The sequence below is a fragment of the Physella acuta genome, unplaced genomic scaffold (assembly GCF_028476545.2).
Source record: "Physella acuta isolate Inbredline_101_S28 unplaced genomic scaffold, ASM2847654v3 ptg001323l, whole genome shotgun sequence".
Taxonomy (NCBI): Eukaryota; Metazoa; Mollusca; class Gastropoda; family Physidae; genus Physella; species Physella acuta.
In genome coordinates, this window is record NW_026732838.1 from 44,188 (window position 1) to 62,561 (window position 18,374).

Genomic DNA, 18,374 nt, shown 5'->3' on the forward strand with positions numbered 1-18,374 from the left:
TTCCCTTGCTGGTGACGCCTCAATGGGGTTGCCTTACACGTTCCAAAATATTTGCTTAAAGGGGCGAAACTCCTGACATGACAAACCTAATGTAGCTAATTTTGATTTCCAAGTCAGGTTGAAGAATATTTTTTTTACATTTTTTTTTAATTTTTATTTTGGAGGCTAAAAGAGTTATAGTGTGACAGGAGAGGGAGGGGGGATCTTAATTTTGTGGTTTATTGAACAAGAGGTACAGTGAGATGTGAATTCCACCCACATCTACACCCCCCTTCACCCCACACCCCACAACACATCTTGTGGGTACGGTGCTAAAATATAACTGCAGTGGTGTTTGTAATCAACCGTTAATATAATTGAGACTTAATCTGGGCTATTGTCTGGTGGGTTTTTAATGGGTTATTAGAACAGGTTATCGTAGGATTTAAAAAATATATCTTCAGCCCTGCTGAGGTTAGATGAAGAGTCTGTGGTGATGCCGTTGGAGAGGATTAGTGTGTCTGTCTCGTATTATCCGTGTTTCTTTCATGCGTCTCCCCTGGTGTTTGCGTCTTCCCCCCCCCCCCCCCCTCCACCCCTAGAACACACCCACCACCTTTTTCCAAGAGACGAAATGGAAAAATAGTAGATTTAATATCAAATATATGTTTTAAATACTCTTACAATATCCCCCCACCACCCTACTTAAGTTTCAAATGCCACCCCCCCCCTTCCCCCAAGCACGGGGTAAAATGCGTACCCTACAGTTGAGCCAGAAACAACTTCTATTCTCCTGGGGCGTCGGTCGGGGGTGGAGCAAGAGTCATGGATGCATGAACTATAGGTCAAAGTGGGTTGTGTGTACACCCCCCACCCCCACCCCCGACTCATAAACAGCTATCTATCTAAAATACTCATTACAAACGAGCTTTTCAAAATAATCAAACTTTAAAGTGAAACTCTTAATTAATTAGATATTATTAAAGTGAGATAATTTTATAAATTGATACCGCTAGATTTTTTAATGAACTTCACTGATTATATGTAGATCTGAATTGAGAGTTACAATACCCTCTAACAATCATGTGGCTGTTCGTAAATATGCTTGACTACCGTTCTTATTAAATTATAAGATAACTTTGTTAATTGATACCACTATAATTTTTAAATAAACCTCACTGATTATATGTAGATCTGAATTGAGATTGCTAACTGTTCGTAAACATAGTTCTACCGTTCTTATTAAATTGAGATAATTTTATTAATTGATACCACTATATTTTTAAAAAGAAACCTCACTCCTTACATGTAGGTCTGAATTGAGAGTTACAATACCCTGCTAACTGTTCGTAAATATAGTTCAACTACCGTTCTTATTAAATTAAGGTAACTTTGTTAATTGATACCACTATATTTTTTTTTAAATAAACCTAACTGCTAATATGTAGGTCTGAATTGAGAGTTACATCCCCTGCAAAACAATCATGTGATTGTTCGTGGCTATGGTTGGACTACCTGCTGTGTAAATCCTATTCTCGTGCCTGTCTCGGGTTCAACACGTACCTTACAACATAGGGTTTACTGTTAGTTCGACCTCAGCACACCGAGCGAACGTGTGTGGCCGACGTTATTCCCAGCAGATTCCACTTTACCTCCCCGACTCGAGCTAGGTACCCAACAGAGCTGAGTGGACTCAAGGACCTACACCAATCCGATCCCGCGAACCGAACTTGACACTATCAGAATGGTACTCGAGTGAACTACCACTCGACCACCTCGTGCCATAACAGGAAGGTACTGGTACTTGTAAGTGATGTGTGGTCGGGGGTATACTTCAGTCTTAGAGTGGTATTAAAAGTTATCAAACTTCGATCAGAAATCACGGGTTAGTCCGACAGCCAAACCGCTACGTAAACGAAATTATGTCTATAATCTAAAATAATACCGACGACTGTGCGCCTAAATAATAAAATACGATACAGTACTTTTATATTTTTATTTTCAATACAAAACAACACGAGACGCTGAAATGATTTAGATCAAATAAGAAAACCTTTCTGGGGCTACGCAACGCTCAAGTGAGTTCTAATTGCCTGCTTAAGACGCTCTAACCCCTGACCTTTCCAAATCTCTCGAGCGAAAAAATATCTTTTAGTCCCATGCATCGAAAACCCCCGTCGTTAATTTGGCTGGGTCCAGGGGATCAAACCCCCAGCAACAAGTCCGGGACCGCTAGGTGCGTTAGTCCCCCCCCCCCCCCCCTGGTCGGGACTCGGGACTTGGGACCTACCACACACGATGCGTCTCAAGTAGGCTGAGGGTGGAACAAAGGGCTGGGTAAAGTGGCTGGTGAGTAGGGCGCGCTCGAGGGCAGTACTCGCTCGGAGATCGGTTTAAAGTGCGCCCTCGGTGGATGGAAGAGCGAGCTCCCCTCGGTGGATGGAAGAGCTCGCCCCGAATCAAGTGGAGGACTTCTATAGTCTGACTCCACTTGCGGTCTAGATTCGGGCGGCGCCCCATTGTTCGTTCTTTTTTTTTAAATATATATATATACTGATAGTATAAGGGTGCTTAAGGTGCTTCCCAGGAGGTTGCAAGGCATGTCTAGTGTTTTTTAACTAAGGTCTGTTATGACGTTTCTAACATGCGGAGTTAAACATATAAAAATATGATGGAGTAGAACAAGTAGAAAGTATTGTAAATAAACAAATCAGGGGACATTTCGAGCTAACGTCTTAGGTAGAGAAATATAATAGTTTTATTTGGTCAAGCAATTAAATACTGTGTAGTTTGTGTTCAAATAAAATTAATTTTAAAAAATTATTGTTAATGTTTTTAATCATCACTGTGACGTCATGGCGATATCAACAACAACCCCACTGTGGTAACCATCTGACTTGCACACCGCTACCCTGTCATCTCTCGTGTGATACACCACATATCTGCCAACCCACCAACCTTCCAATCCACCAACCTACCTACCACCCCAACAACATTACACCCCCAGCAACATGACACCCCATCCAACCTGCCATCCCAACCAACCTGCAACCCCATCAACACGACACCCCTCCAAACTGCCTCTCCACTAACTCAGCACCTCACTAACCTGCCACCCCATCAACATTACATCTCACATCAACATGACCCCCACTAATATGACAACCCCAGCAACATGACACCCCATCCAACCTACCACCCCAACCAAACTGCCACCCCACCAACATGACCCCCACCAACATGACACCCCAATCAACATGACACCCACCAACATGACACCCCACTAACATGACACCCCACCAACCTACCACCCCACCCAACATGACACCCCACCAACCTACCACCCCACCAACATGACACCCTACCAACATGACACCCTAACCAACCTGCCACCCCACCAAAATACCACCTCCACCAACATGACACCCCACTAACATGACACCCCACCAACCTACCACCCCACCCAACATGACACCCCACCAACCTACCACCCCACCAACATGACACCCTACCAACATGACACCCTAACCAACCTGCCACCCCACCAAAATACCACCTCCACCAACATGACACCCCTCTAACATGACACCACCAACATGACACCCCACCAACATGACACCCCACCAACATGACACCCCACCAACATGACACCCCACCAACATGACACCCCACTAACATGACACCCCACCAACATGACACCCCACTAATATGACACCCAACTAACATGACACCCCACCAACATGACACCCCAACCAACCTGCCACCCCACCAAAATACCACCTCCACCAACATGACACCCCACTAACATTACACCCCAACCAACCTGCCACCCCACCAAAATACCACCTCCACCAACATGACACCCCAACCAACATGACACCCCACAAACATGACACCCAACCAACCTGCCACACCACCTAAATACCACCCCTCCAACATGACACCCCACTAACATGACACCCCAACCATCCTGCCACCCCAGCAACCCCCCCCCCCCCCCATAGATGCCTGAGCTAACGATACCATCTTGCCTAAAGATCGGAAATGCGTCTCGGGCTGCAGCAATACACACCAGCCGCCATCACTCACCGTTATGGCTGCCATGTATCGAGATAAAATATACCAAAAGTTCTCTCCCCTTTTCTACCTCCCTCTCCAATGGAGCCCGTGAACACTTGAGACTGCAGACATAGAACAGGAGACCCGCCCAGGTGTAACTCATACAGATATATGTAACACATATGGATACATAGCATATGTGCGTGTGTAACATCTTGAATCGTATAACACAAAAACGTGTGCTTTGTTGTGCTTATCCTAATTATGAGATCATTATCATTTTTTTACGTGCTGTAGGCGGAGGTGTAATATCGGCCTAGAATCTGTAGAAGTCAGCACAGTAGGCAGATTTTGGGATACAGATGACATTGCGATAGTATTGGTATCGAACTTCAATCAGTAATGCGGCTCCGGAAGTTTGATGAAAATAAATTCGGGCAGGCAAAGAACTAATCGAAAGATACTTTAACGCTTAAGTATTAAAATAGATGAGCTTAACTTGAAAGATCTGACAGGAGTTTTTTTTAAATGTAATCTTAACTTAAGCTTAATCATAACAACGGAACAAAAGCTTCTAAAACATGCAAAAATAGCCATTATTGGCTGCATGAAAAAAAAATGAGCACGATTTTTTTTTCTTATGCGTAGAACTTGTTTTGATAATAAAAAGAAAGATATCTGAAATAATATTGATTGATATTGAATATCGCAGTCATGAAAATATTTTATCTTGAACAAATTAAGTTGTCTGTAGGCTCAAAAGGTGGACTAAAAAATTATTTAAAAAATGAAAAAACTATTTGCCTGCGAAACTGGATTTCACTTAGTCGCATTGTAAACAAATATTACATGTAGCCTACATTAGTATAAGTGTGTACTGAAGTATATATTTAATGTGGTTCACACGTGCGATGATGTAACATCTACTGCAAAAATTTTAGCGGAAAATAATCTCATTAAAATGTATTCTTCAAACACCGTTTTCTGATTGTCAGGCGTTTGTAAATTGCATTAACAGCAACAATTTGAGGAAAAAAAGAGAAAACTATTTCGGACGACTTGCTAAGGTTGTAAACACATCCTAACATGCATGTGTAGAATTGGCCATGACGTGGGTTAAATATAGCCGAAACGCCACGAAATCCAATGTTGACATTGCTATTTACAATAGGAGCGTCAAAACTTCAATGAAAATAAGACATACCGTTGTTCGCGAGACACGCAAGTGTGGAGTGTGGTGAGAGGGCGTTGCGCGTCTCGCGTTCAATTAGCTCTCATAAGGCACATCGATGGGGAATCGAAGTGGGGGCTTTTTTTCTTCTTCTCTCCCCGACTATTCATTTCATGCGGGTCGAGTTCATCTTGCCTGCCGCTACTCTGGCGAGCACATGTAACGTTGTGGGGGTCTGCCGCCCCCACGTGGGGCTCATTTGTCCCTCAAACTTCGACCTTCTGATATTTTCCCTCGCGCGTTCCCTAATGTCGTCTGGACCGGCACGGTATGGGAAAATCGCTCACTCGCCTCGGACTGTTTAGCGTGGATCGTGCTCAGCTGCGAACCCAAGCCGGGTAATACTCTCCAGTTTGCTCATTCTGTCGGCAGACGTCGCGAGGAAACACGCGGTGGTAGAAGGCAACCGGATGTGACCAGATTGCCAATCGGAGAGCTGATTTCTATAAGCGGAAATGCCACGAAAAAATTTTCAATGATTTGAGGAACGGGTTTTTTTTTTTTATTTCTACCAGCGGTTTCATCAAGCTGTAGGTGGTGGGAGTAGGGGGGTGGGGAGAAAAATGGGTGGGAGGGTGGGAGAAGAAAAAAGGGGAGACAGTAGGGGAGATAGGGTGGGGGGTTTCCGGGAAGATCTGAATGGGTGTGTAAACAGTGATGGTCAATAATTTTCGGACAATTGATTGTTGTTTCTGGAAAAGGGCGACTACTTAGGTAAAGCTAATGGGATTGGGGGATAACTCAGTTTCTGGAGTTGGAAGAGTTATTAGTCGTGTGTAAACAGAAAATTCCTAGCGGTACTTAGTATAGATGGGGGGGGGGGGGGTTAAGTTTGTCTTAGTGTTGGCTCTGTCTCACAACAGATGGAGGGGTCAATCGCGAACCGTAGTCCGGCAGGTTCCGTTAAATTTATCTGTGGTGCTGGTGGGGGTGGTGTAGTTGACACGTCTTGGTGCTCAATGCCTGTGTGTGTGTACCCTAACGCCGTGCTGTGTCTTTAACCTTTAGGGCGTGTATGTGCTCCGTGATGGCAGTTTGTTGTTTTCCCAGTTAATGTTTAATGGGTGTAATACAACAGTGTCTTGGACATCATAACAAGCAAGGAGCTCACGAAAACTAACCGCGGTCAGTGTGTGGTGTCGACGTTGTTCTACCGTATGGTACCATATGGATCGTACACTGAATGGAAAACATTAAAATACAAAAGTGTAATACTATACCTCACTTGGCGGTTCTATATACAACTATCCCTATGTCTAGCTGTTCACCCCCACCATAAAAAGCAAGTGTTACATCACCCCTCCCCTCCCACATCACCCCCCCCCCCCCCCAATAAATAACACGTTAGAGAATAGTGGGCTTAACCAACTTTTCTAAAAGCAATACTTTTGATACAAACAAAAAGAATTTTTTTTTATTTCATAAAAAACGTTTTAATAACAAGCTTTTATGTAATAATGAACAAAAAAAGGAGAAAATGAATGATTATCTTTGAAAAAATAATAATACACTACTGTTTAAAATAACTGTAAATAATAGCGTTTCATTGTGGAGCGAATATAACATTTTAAAAGTTTGTTCACAAGTTTCGGTGTAAGGCGAATATAATATTTTAAAAGATTGTTCAAAAGTCTCGGTGAACGAATCTCTCCTGCTCGCTATGATACCACTGTATGCCGTCTACAGTCATCTCTATAAATATTATTTTATGTTTTCTACCTAAAGGAGGTTGGGGACGGTGTGGTAGGATTATAGAGCGCTTGCCTGCCAACTCGAAAGAATTGAGTTCGGTTCCCGGCCACGAATTTGTAGGATGTCCCTGATTTCAACCAGCTCTGATGGGTCCTGAATCATGGAAAGTAGAGAATGTTGAGTAAAGTACTGAATATACTATACTTCAGATGTCGAGAACACAGAAACAGATAAACCATAATCTGCCCAATGGACCGCTCAAAAAGTGTAACTTTATTCTATAGAAGAGCGTATAAATAAAACAGCCGGCTCAATAAATTGTAAGGATTTGTAGACGAGTGACCGAAATCTATATCTTGTTTACCTCGGCTAATGTAAGCAGGGGAGCATCCTTAACTCTGTGCTGAATTTAGAAAAGACGAACCAATAATATTTTATACTTTAAATACACATAATCCTAATAATAACTCCCTCTCCCGATTAAAAAATCATAGTTTGAAATCTTTATCCATTGTGAGAATGTATGCCGCTATAGGAAAGACACAAGTAATTTATTTATTTAAGAAAGCAAGGAATTATCTCCCATATAGTTATCTACAGTTGAACTAGGGGAAACGATAAGAGATTAAATGAACACAACCAAAAACAAGAAATAATTACGTTTAAAAAATTAAATAAAATAAACATCTTTATTTTATTGAATAATGATATTTTTAAAAAAATATTTCTTAACAAATTAGATATTTCACTTTTCTACTTTCTTTTCAGTAAGACTTAAAATGGATTGTATTTGAATTTGAAAAGCTATAGCAATATTTTAGATTTAATGTTTTCAAATAAGTAATCTCAGTTTTTTATTATAAATTTGCCATCGACGTCGTCGTTGTACAAAAAAATACTGCAAAATAAAATATTACTATTTAGGATCTATAAAAAAATAAAATAAAAATAAATAAAAAACACTATTTAGAATTTAGAATCTATAAAATTAAAATAATTTATTTTAAATTTTTTTGTTTAAAAACTGTTGGAGGACTGCTATAGATATAGATGTTTGAAAATGAAGAATGTTTGATTTCATGTGTTTCATTGTACTTAACATATCATTTAGGTTGCTGAATTTATAATGTTATTTTTCTTTAATCCCAAATTTATTTTAGCACTACGTATGAGCTAAACCCCCTCTACCCACCATGCCGATTAAAAAAAATTCCCTTCATCACCATTTAATTACACATTAGCATTTTCAGGTTTAAAAATAAAACTGTAATTAGACGTTTTGTATAAGATCTTTGTATCAGTAAACAATCTATATATAAATGAAAGTACATGTCAGAAAGAAGTATTACTATTGTAAATCTGTATCGGTCCTCACAAGCGGATGATGAAAACTGTAATACTGAAGTGTACACATAGCAAGATAAACTGTCGCTGTAATGCATGGGGCAATTATTTTTTAAAAAGACCATTATTAATAAAAAAAATTTAAAGTACGTGTCAGAAAAAAAGATGTATAATTAATGTAAATCTCTGTCCGCACAAGCTGATGATAAAAATTAACGTTAAGCGAACAAGAAAAATTACTTCTCATGCAAAAGAAAAAAAGGAGAAATGTCAGTAAAATAAACCTTACTTCACTTACTTCAGCAAGCTGGGGACCTGGTAGATTTATCTATAAAGTAATACAGTTATTAGAGTTGTATAAGTAATTAACATATCTGCATATGTCAGGTTAAATATATATATATATATATATATATATATGCATAAAACAACTTTCATGATAGTGACACCTACACTTTTGTTTACTGTTCTGACATTAAGACGCTCTTTTGAAACTTATAAAATAAGACTTAGTGCACATACTGAATTTTGTTTTAATCGTTCCATTTTTGGTATACTTATTGATTATTATATTTTTTAAACTATGAATTGAATTGAAAACCTGGAATGCCCTTATGTTTTTACAAAAAAAAAACTTAAAACAAAATGGGTTTTCTAAAAAGTAAATGAAGTACTTTGTGACATTTTAAAATTATATATAAGTAATTGTATATTTTCAATTACTACTAATTTCTTGCTAGCATCAACTCATTAATGAAAATAAATCTATAAATAGTGCTGGCCCAATAGGAAAATAAAGAACAAATAAAAAATTTGTATTCGTCATGGTTAAATATTTTAAATTATATACTTTGTAAAATATTAACGGTGTGGAAAAAAGAATAAAATATATTATTAATAGTCTAAATAACTTTTAAATAATTTAGTAGGCCTATACGTGGTGTTAAATAATACCACAATATTAGCATTTCACAATTGTTTAAGCTTAAGTTTAATAATTGTATAGTTTTATTTACTATCGAATCTTTTGATGTTTTTTAAAATGTGTAACTAAATATTTCACGTTTTGGCCCTAGAACAATGACAGGGGACCTTTTATGAATGAGCTCAGGTTATATAGTGGTCGGTCATTATGTTTAACTCGAAACGGGCTAAATTTGAAACTGCCTTGCCGTAATGATCTTAAAAGATTGGCAAAAGGGGGGTTCTAATCTCGACCCCCCCCCCCCCAAATCCCTTACCTTTTCCTGATCATCCATATTAAGACTAACTCTGATGGGTACCTAATTCACTTTAGGGAAAGTAAAGGCGGCTGGGCATAGTGCATATCTCTTCATATGCCGAGGTCACAGAAACAAGTGAAATCTACTTCACTTGCCCCATAGACCGTTAACAATCAGTTATAAGAAATTTTTAAAATAGAAAGTTTGAAAAAACGTCATTGCTTAATCTGTGTATATATTTAAAAAATGGAATTACTAAAACAGCTGTTAAAAATAATAAAATATTAGCCCCAGAACAAAATATTAAAACGCGTCTCGCTATCGTAGTTATTACAATGTTTAAAGCGGAAGTTCATTGGAAGGAAGCACTACTGTAGAATCTAACGACGTAACATCAAATGACATGAAGAAGAGAAATAAAAACTTGAATCGGCACATGACACTTTCACAACATCATACAAATTTACGATTGATTTTATAAAACCCAATATCTTCTAACACCTAATTTATTTTAATTTTTGCTTATTTTTTTTTCTCCTCATTAGCACTACGACTTCAAGGTCAGCAATACCCTGGACACGCACCATGTGACCGGAAACCGTCCTATTTTTATGGCTCCGCCCCCGGGATGACGACGGCATCGATGCAAGCGTCAGCCTACTACGACAAATGCTAGGTACTCATTAGGACACAGTCGCAGCTCAGTTATCCAACAGAAGGATTATTAACTGGACACCATCGGTACACTAAAAGACTATGATATATAAATAAATCTAAAACAGGTTGAAAGAGAAACGTCATGTTGCTTACCAATGCGCACGGAAACAAGTTTAACATTGTGTTTTGTGTGTGTTTTAAACTTCAATTTCAGCAAAGAATGTTAACTTTTTTTTAGGACTAGTTAGTCATAACATTTTATTTTTATTTTAAATGCTTTATGGATAGTCTACTTTATACAAATAAAAGTGTTGAATGGAATTAGTTTATAATGGCAACTTTTGATTTTGTAACCTGAGCTTAATTTCTATTTTAGAATTACCATTTGAATTGTCTAGATAAACTAGGTTTCTTCACGTCAATGTTTTGTGAGGGTTAGTTTTGAAAACTCGCAATTTAAATTATGTTTAGCAAAATTAGCTTAATAAATAAGAAATTTCATAATGTAAGAAAGATATGTGTATTGATTTTTAAAAATATTTGCCTTCTGACTTAAGGTTAAAGATTACATTAATTTCAGCATAAGTCCCTTATATGTGGGTACTGGTGCTTAGCAAAGACAATTTGTAGGTTGTTGTATATGGACACATTCTTTGATAGTGAAATAACCTACTTAGTTTTGTACAGAAGAGGCAATTTGATTTGTTGTTTTTATACACTAGATTCTTGGCAATGCAATTAATATACGGCTGATTACGTAAATATGTGGACAAACTGCAACCTTTTATTTAAAATGTGCCTTCTATATTGGATTTTTTTTACATTTGCCTTAGATTATGTACATAAGTTATTATCGAATCGAGGCTTTAAAATCTTAGAAAATTTCATATTTTATGTGCCTTATTGTTCCATAAAGTTTTCTGTTCTATTAAAGTCTGCTTTAATCAAAGGTCATGACGCATGCGAAGTGTACATATATGCGTTACTTTTATGGTGCTAATTGTACATATATTTTACTTATGGCTACAGCGTTCACTATACATATAAATTTGTATTCACTTTGTGTGTATATAAGTACAGTAATATCTTTGTAAATGTTATTAAATGTTGCGTTACTTTATAGTTAGTTACCGCATTGTTTTGTATATATATATTTTTTAAAGATTTGAAACTGTTCTGTTTTAGTATTTTTTCAGAAGTTAAAATTAGATTTACATTAAAGGAAATTAATGAAAAATAGCATTAAGAAATATTTTTAATCGGTATGCTTTCTGATTTTTTGTTAGAAAATTCGTCTAAAAGAGATGGATTCGCATTAAGTTCTTCGTCATAATAAAATTTGTAAACCTAATTTTTTAAAATTTTATTTTAAAATATGCCATATATTTTACATTTCCAAAAACAAGGAAACTGGCCTTCTTCATAAAAAAGCTTTCAAAATGATTTTTTTTTTATTGGTGTAACCTTTAGTCCAATAAACACGTTTTTATTGTGTTACGTTAGTAAAGTTGTTTTTTTTTTTTTTTTTTTTTTTAACATCGTTTTTTCTGCTGCAGAAATAAATGCTATTGTGTGTATCGCTTTAGTTTATAAATATTAGAAAAATTTAAAAAAATTAAAATTGTGCTAAATTCTAGACGTCCCTTGCTGTATAACTGCAATCTCAATTAATACACCAATGTGCATCTGCAAATAGATATATAAGTAGGTATATATAAGAATCACAATAAGGAAATATTTATAGACTGTATAGAAGACAACTGGAATATGTCAATTTTTGTGTGAAATCAATGTACATTTATACTTATATTGGCAATCATTTAAGCTACCAGAGCATTTAAGCACAAAGTCACAAATTAAATACTTTTTAACGTTTTAACGTTAACAAATTTGCACTTTAAATTATGGGAAAGATATTTATGAAATCATTTTCTTCGAGAATATGTTTTTTGGCACATACTGTCGTTTGTCCACTATAAAATCGATATAAAAGCGCGTTTTACAGGTATGCAGGTTTGAGGGTTTGAATTTTTCTATCAGTGAGTTTGGTGGGGGGGGGGGGGTGTCTCAAGAAATGTCGCGGAAATTAAATTTAGTATTTCTAATCCAAAGCATTTCAGTGTTTGATAAATTAATTTTTAATTAACGGTTATCTTAAAGGTGGGGCGTCAATTGTAAATGGGTATCTGCTGTGTTTTGTGATGACCGAATATGAGAGGTCTACTTTTTATGTTAAGTAGATTAGTTTTACTACTTGGGTATAGCTTTAAACCAGGTTTTAAATGTCAGTTACATAGTTTTCCGCTCGCTTGTTGAGGTTTGTATGTCTGTAGGTTTATATGTTACGGATATCTGTAGGTTTATCTGTACGCCGGTCTGTAGGTTTATCTGTACGCCTATCTGTAGGTTTATCTGTACGGATATCTGTAGGTTTATCTGTACGCCGGTCTGTAGGTTTATCTGTACGCCTGTCTATCCATCTGGTCAAGCATTCTGGTCGATGTCATTTTATACGTTTGTGCCTTAAAATTTATATATTTTGACAATAAATATTTTAAACAATCAATAATTTTGTATTAATTTTTTTTTCTGTTATAGCATTCGTTCCATGTTCATGTTTTCCCTAGCGGGGGGGGGGGGGGGTTTAGACATGCTTTGAAAAGAGGAGAGGTGTGGGTCATTTTTTCCTCCTATGAGATGCCTGTTTGATGCACTAATCCCAAACAATTTGCTGCCAGCAGTATGAAAAATAATTGTTTAGAGAAGCTTCTTTGTAAAGTATTTAGGCTGAATTTCATTTCAGTGCTGAGTCTTCAGGCACTGTAGATAGCGTCAAAATCAATGATAGAAATTTTCACTGTCCCAATTTTATATTCTCAGCAAAAAATTTTTGCCTAATTCCATACTAACTGTCCGTTAAAGGTTTTACAGATTGCCGACTGCTGCCTTACATTTAAGGTGCAAGTAACGTACATATAGAATAAGTTAACAAATTCACATTCGTAATTTTGTCACGTGCACATATTCAGGTATATATATATATATATATATATATATATATATATATATATATATATATATATATATATAATATATATATATATATATATATAATTTTAAATGTGAATACACACGTGTAAAACGGATTTAATATATAAACATTTAGCCACAGGTCCTCTATACAAATGTAAATGCATGTCTATAAAATCTTGGAGTCTGGTCCCGTGAAATCTCGTGAGAAATGCATGTCTATACCATCTTGGAGTCTGGTCCCGTGAAATCTCGTGAGAAGCTGACCCATGATGGGAGCCAGGTGACAATCTGACACGGTCGGGCCGGCCAGGGCTGCGTCTATTGTGACAGGCCGTTCACCCACGAAGCTAGGGCCGATGACGCACCGTCGCAATAACAAGACGGACGCGGCCGGTAAACAAACCTCACGGTACGGACCCGGGCTGGACCGTGGGGTGGGTTGCTGATGGCAACCATGACCGGAAGTGTCTGAGGGCTGCCCCTGAGTGTTGTGGTCAGCGTGGTCAGTTTATCTAAACTTAAGCCCGGGTTGTTTACTATTTAACGGGAGCGCTAGACACGGGTCAGTTTGTTCTTCTATTAAGTAAAACAATTTTAAAAAAAAATTTCAACAAATAATTGTCATCATGAACATTCAAATGGAAAATCTAAAATAGGTCTACAAATAACATCGTACTTTTTCTTTGTATACCGCGACTCCTTCTCTCCCCCAAAACCCTCAAAGATTCACGCCAACTATATTTTACCTTGCATTTTTCAAAAATTGTAACAGTTATCTTCTCTTGTTCCCTTCAAAGTCAGTTGTGGATTTAATTCGGTGAGGAATTTCAGCCAGGTGAAGATTCTGGGAGTGGTCAAATATTCTTTTCCCTTTTCCTTTCATGGCTACAACTTTATAGTTACAGGGTGATATTCGCTGTGTCTTACCTGAACTTAAAAATAATAATAAAAAACATATCGCCGTTCGGTTTCCCGTTTCGCGTATGAATACCCCCCCTCATTTCTGGGAGGGTCTAGTACGCATGCGTGCTTGCCAAGCAATCCCTGAGGTGAGCAGAAATCAAACAACGATTCCCCCACCCCCCGCCTCCCGCGTGTACTCACACCCCAACCCCCAAGCACGTGCGCGTGCAAATGGGCAGTTAATCACGGACATGCTCAATTTCTAATGCCGCCCCCCGCGCCCCACGGACCTGTCAAAAAGGGGGCATCACTCGACGCGGACCCGTTGACACAACAGTTATTGTGCGCAAAGAAAACATCGAGACTGGCCTCCCCTTGTTTGGGTACCCGCGACCTGCCAAAGCTGGAGACTCTCTCGGGGGTTGAACAGGAAAGGGCTTTCCCCGTGTTAAAAGCCCCTTGAGACTTAACCCCCCGCCCCTTCATATTTTTCTACTCACTTTCTACCTCCCCTTTCAGTCGTTGATCACTCAAAGGGAGGTTAATTCTTGACCGGGAAGCGACACAACGGGTCAGCTCAATTAGAATGATTGCGTTCATTAGCGTTGTTATTAAAGCAATTAGGAAAGGGGGGTAACTTCCGTGGATCGTTGGTCACTTGTTTATACAAGAACTGTAACTAAAAGGGGAGGTAACCGACACCACATTGATTTTAAATGCCGCAACGTTTTTCTCCCCCTTTCAACCTGGATGAAATCGACGAATGTAATTTCTTCCACCTTCCATCGAAATCTTTTCCATACCTTCCACAACCTAATCTTTTCCAACCCCCCTTCTAAAGTTGTAACCCCCACCTCCCTCTCACCTAAAGTAAGTTGTAACCCCTTCTTCCCTCCCTCTCACCTAAAGTTGTAACCCCCCCCCCTCCTCCCCAACTTACTTTTGCTGCTAGCACATTTAGAAAAGCTAAAATAATATTTTGAAACACGCCGCGAAATTCGCTCTCGCGTTTTTTTTTTCTTCTCCTGCTGCCACGGGCTGACATTTTCTTTGGGCTAATTATCCGGGCACTCTGGCGTGCTACACCCCCACGACACGCCCGACCCTGCCGCTAGGGGAGCGCGATCCCTGCCCAGAAGGCGTTTCCTCCTGCACAGTAGGGGGTGGGGGTGCTTTTGGGATAACCATACCCAAACCGTTGGGTTTTATATTGTGTTACGGTTAGGGTAAAGGTTATTTTGCGATTTGTTTTTTCCTTCAATGCATGTTTAGGGTTAAGATGGACGTTTATTGCTTGTCTAAAGAAGAGGTGCAGTTATTCTCCATGTCTCGGCCCCATAGAGTAAAACAGGTTTTACTATGTAAAGTTACTTTTAACCCCCAATTAATAGGGTTTTTTTTCTTCTTCTTCGTCGTCGTTCTTAATGGAAATATTGGACGTGCTAGTCTCCAAACACACATAAGTATTACGTGTCAACATGTTTAGTGCAATGTAGACCGTTGACTCTTGGTCAGTTTTTCTTTCAAACTTTTTTCTCCTGGGGAGTGGGGGGGGGGGGGGGGCAGGAAACTTTTAGGGGGTGGGCGGACTAAATTTTCAGGGGGGTGGGGGGGGGGGTGGACACTGGTATAAATATTTTTTTTCTATATGAATTCTATTTCGTTCGGGGGGGGGGGGTGGGGGGGTGGTAGACGTACTTTCAAGAATGGTGCACCCGTAGTAATTCATGCTAGAAACACTGCTCCTAATTGAGTTTTGATTTTAGGTTTTTAATGTAAAAATAAAAGTTATTTTATTAAATTTTCAAAGATTAAGATTGGGTTTAACGTTGTGAAACACTAAAATAAGTTTCTCTCAGCGGAGAGAGATGGGGCCTCAAAGCAAATATTTAAATTGTTGATTTAGTCGCAATCATATGACACCGTCAACATTTATGGCTGGGCTACTGTAATTGTTACTGTAAAGGCTGTTTTGTTATGTTTGCGTTAAAATGTGTGGCTTGATGTAATTAATAATGATTGTGTTAAATTTGACCCAAAGTAGTTTGGATTAGTTTTAAAGGGAAATTTTACGTTCCTTTTGGAAATAAACAAACAGTTAAACAAGGGATGAACAAGGGGGTTTTGGTTAGGGTAGGCCCTATAACGTCTCGCTGGTTCGCAATAACGCTCGTCCATGCAAACAAACAAATTTTAATTTAGAAAAATATTTTTTTAAATTAAATTGTCCATTTGATGCAAGGTTTCTAGCAATGAAGGTTTCAATTTTAAAATATTTCCCTTTAAATATTAAACAACCCTTATTCAACATGTAATTAGCATAACGTCCATTCACCCGTGTACTACGTACTGGTTTTAAGCCATCTCAACAAGATGGCTGACGAGGAAATGACGTGTGTAGACGTCTAAAGTAGAGAGATTTTTTATGCTACAGTGATTAGGTGATTCAAGTGATTGTATTCGGTACAATGATAGACCGTCGACACATGTGGGATTATACACACCTGGTTGGGGCTTATGTGACAGTGTGTGACGAGGGCAGAGGTTTGTAACGTGTGACGACTTAGTTAAACTTTTACAAAAGTGATGCTAGATAGTAAATTTTAGCCGGGGTTTTTTTTTTCGATTAAATTTTTTTTAAGATGTTGACAGCACAGTAAATATTTGAGAAAAAAATAGCTGTTAAAAAAAATGCAATTTAGAGGGAGTGGTATTGGTAGGATGAGGTATAACGTCATTATGGTGGAGGAGGAGCCTGGCTTTTTGTGACGATGTGTGACTATACGGGGGAAGCAAAAATATTTTTTTTAAACCATGACGTCGTTAAAAGGATAAACTCTAAAATCTATCGTTTACGAATTGCCCGCCCGACCAATCTTTTGACAACTCACCAATTCTAACCCCCCCCCCCCCCACACACACACACACAACCCTATCTCCAACATATCCTAACTTTAAAATGACACCTGCCATTTATCTCACTTATGTACATACGATTGATATAAAATTAACATGTACGATCCAAAAAAAAAATCTGGCAACCCCACCAGGTTCAGGAAAGTGAATATGTCACAAGTAAAGTAGTAAGCTGCCAGTAGCATGGCGCACAAAGGAGATATACATTCTTCTTAAGCATCCCCCCGGTTGGGCGTATTAAACGCGAGTTAAAACTTGAAAGCGCAGATAAGGGCAGATAACTAACGAGATTATAAAAAGGGGGAGAGAAAAAAAAATATTCTGTAGGAGTTGTGTTACCAGACCACCTGGTACGCCTCAGCCAATGAAAAAACGAGCAGTGATGCCGTTTTCTCCACATCACCCTCCCAGAATGCCACATCCGCTTTATGATGCTGGGGTTGTTAGACATCACTGAAATCATGGGAAGTGGGATGTGGGGGTATATTTTATTGGTGCTATTTCTATTACGTTAGTGTGTTATAAACTTAAACGACATTAACGCGGCATCAATAGCTAGCAGTATGAAGGTCTTGATAATACAAGTAGCGTCAGTTAAAGCGAGATTAGGTGTAAGGATTAGGTCAAGATTATAGATGTATCTACTGGCCCGTGGGTAGTGTTATACATTGTGGCACTCATCCGTTGTGGGGTAGTTTCAATCAATCGCTTTCGTAGTGATAGCCCAACGCTTTCGTGAATTATACTTTTAACTTAAGTGGTTTCGGTTAGGGTTGGGTTTAAATGGGCTGAGAAGCAAGCCCATGCGATAATTAGGGTTGCATTTTATAGGGTGGTAGTTAAGGTTAATTAAGGCTTAGCCATAAGATTAGATTCGTTGTCAGGTCAGAATTAGGATTAGGATCAGAAAGTGTGTGAAGTAAAATAGAATGGGACCCTAGGCCAGGTAGGGTTAGTGTTAGGATTAGTTAGTGGGCGGATAAGTATAGAATTAGTGTTATGATTAGATAGCGTTTGGCTAAGATCACATAGAGGTTTCATTAAACTAGAGATAGCTACTGTCATACTTAGAGACTCAGGACGATGTTTTGGTTCGGTACTGCTCTTCCAGAAGCCTATACACTCCCACTCAAGGAAAAACTTAATGGGGTACCGCAAATCTGGAGACCACAGTCCAGTTCATCCACGAAGGTTGACTTTTTGTTTAAATCCTCCAACATAAAACTCGATAAAGAACGCAGAAGAAGATAAAAAAGTAATTTTTAAAAAATTGTTTTCGGGGGAGGGAGTGGTCACGTGCTGTACCCCTACTACCTACGTCATTGGGATGAACAATT

The 18,374-nt window shown here is 38.5% G+C and overlaps 1 protein-coding gene across 1 annotated transcript in view; it reads left to right on the forward strand.

The window, feature by feature from the left end:
* The window catches only part of LOC131958383 (forkhead box protein A1-B), a 36,162-nt gene extending 24,831 nt beyond the window's left edge, over positions 1-11,331 (forward strand). Inside the window, exon 2 of the mRNA XM_059323396.1 lies at positions 10,074-11,331. Coding sequence (XP_059179379.1) covers positions 10,074-10,204 — 131 coding nt within the window. The 3' untranslated portion in view covers positions 10,205-11,331. The remainder of the gene's footprint in view (positions 1-10,073) is intronic.
* Positions 11,332-18,374: the final 7,043 nt, after the last annotated feature.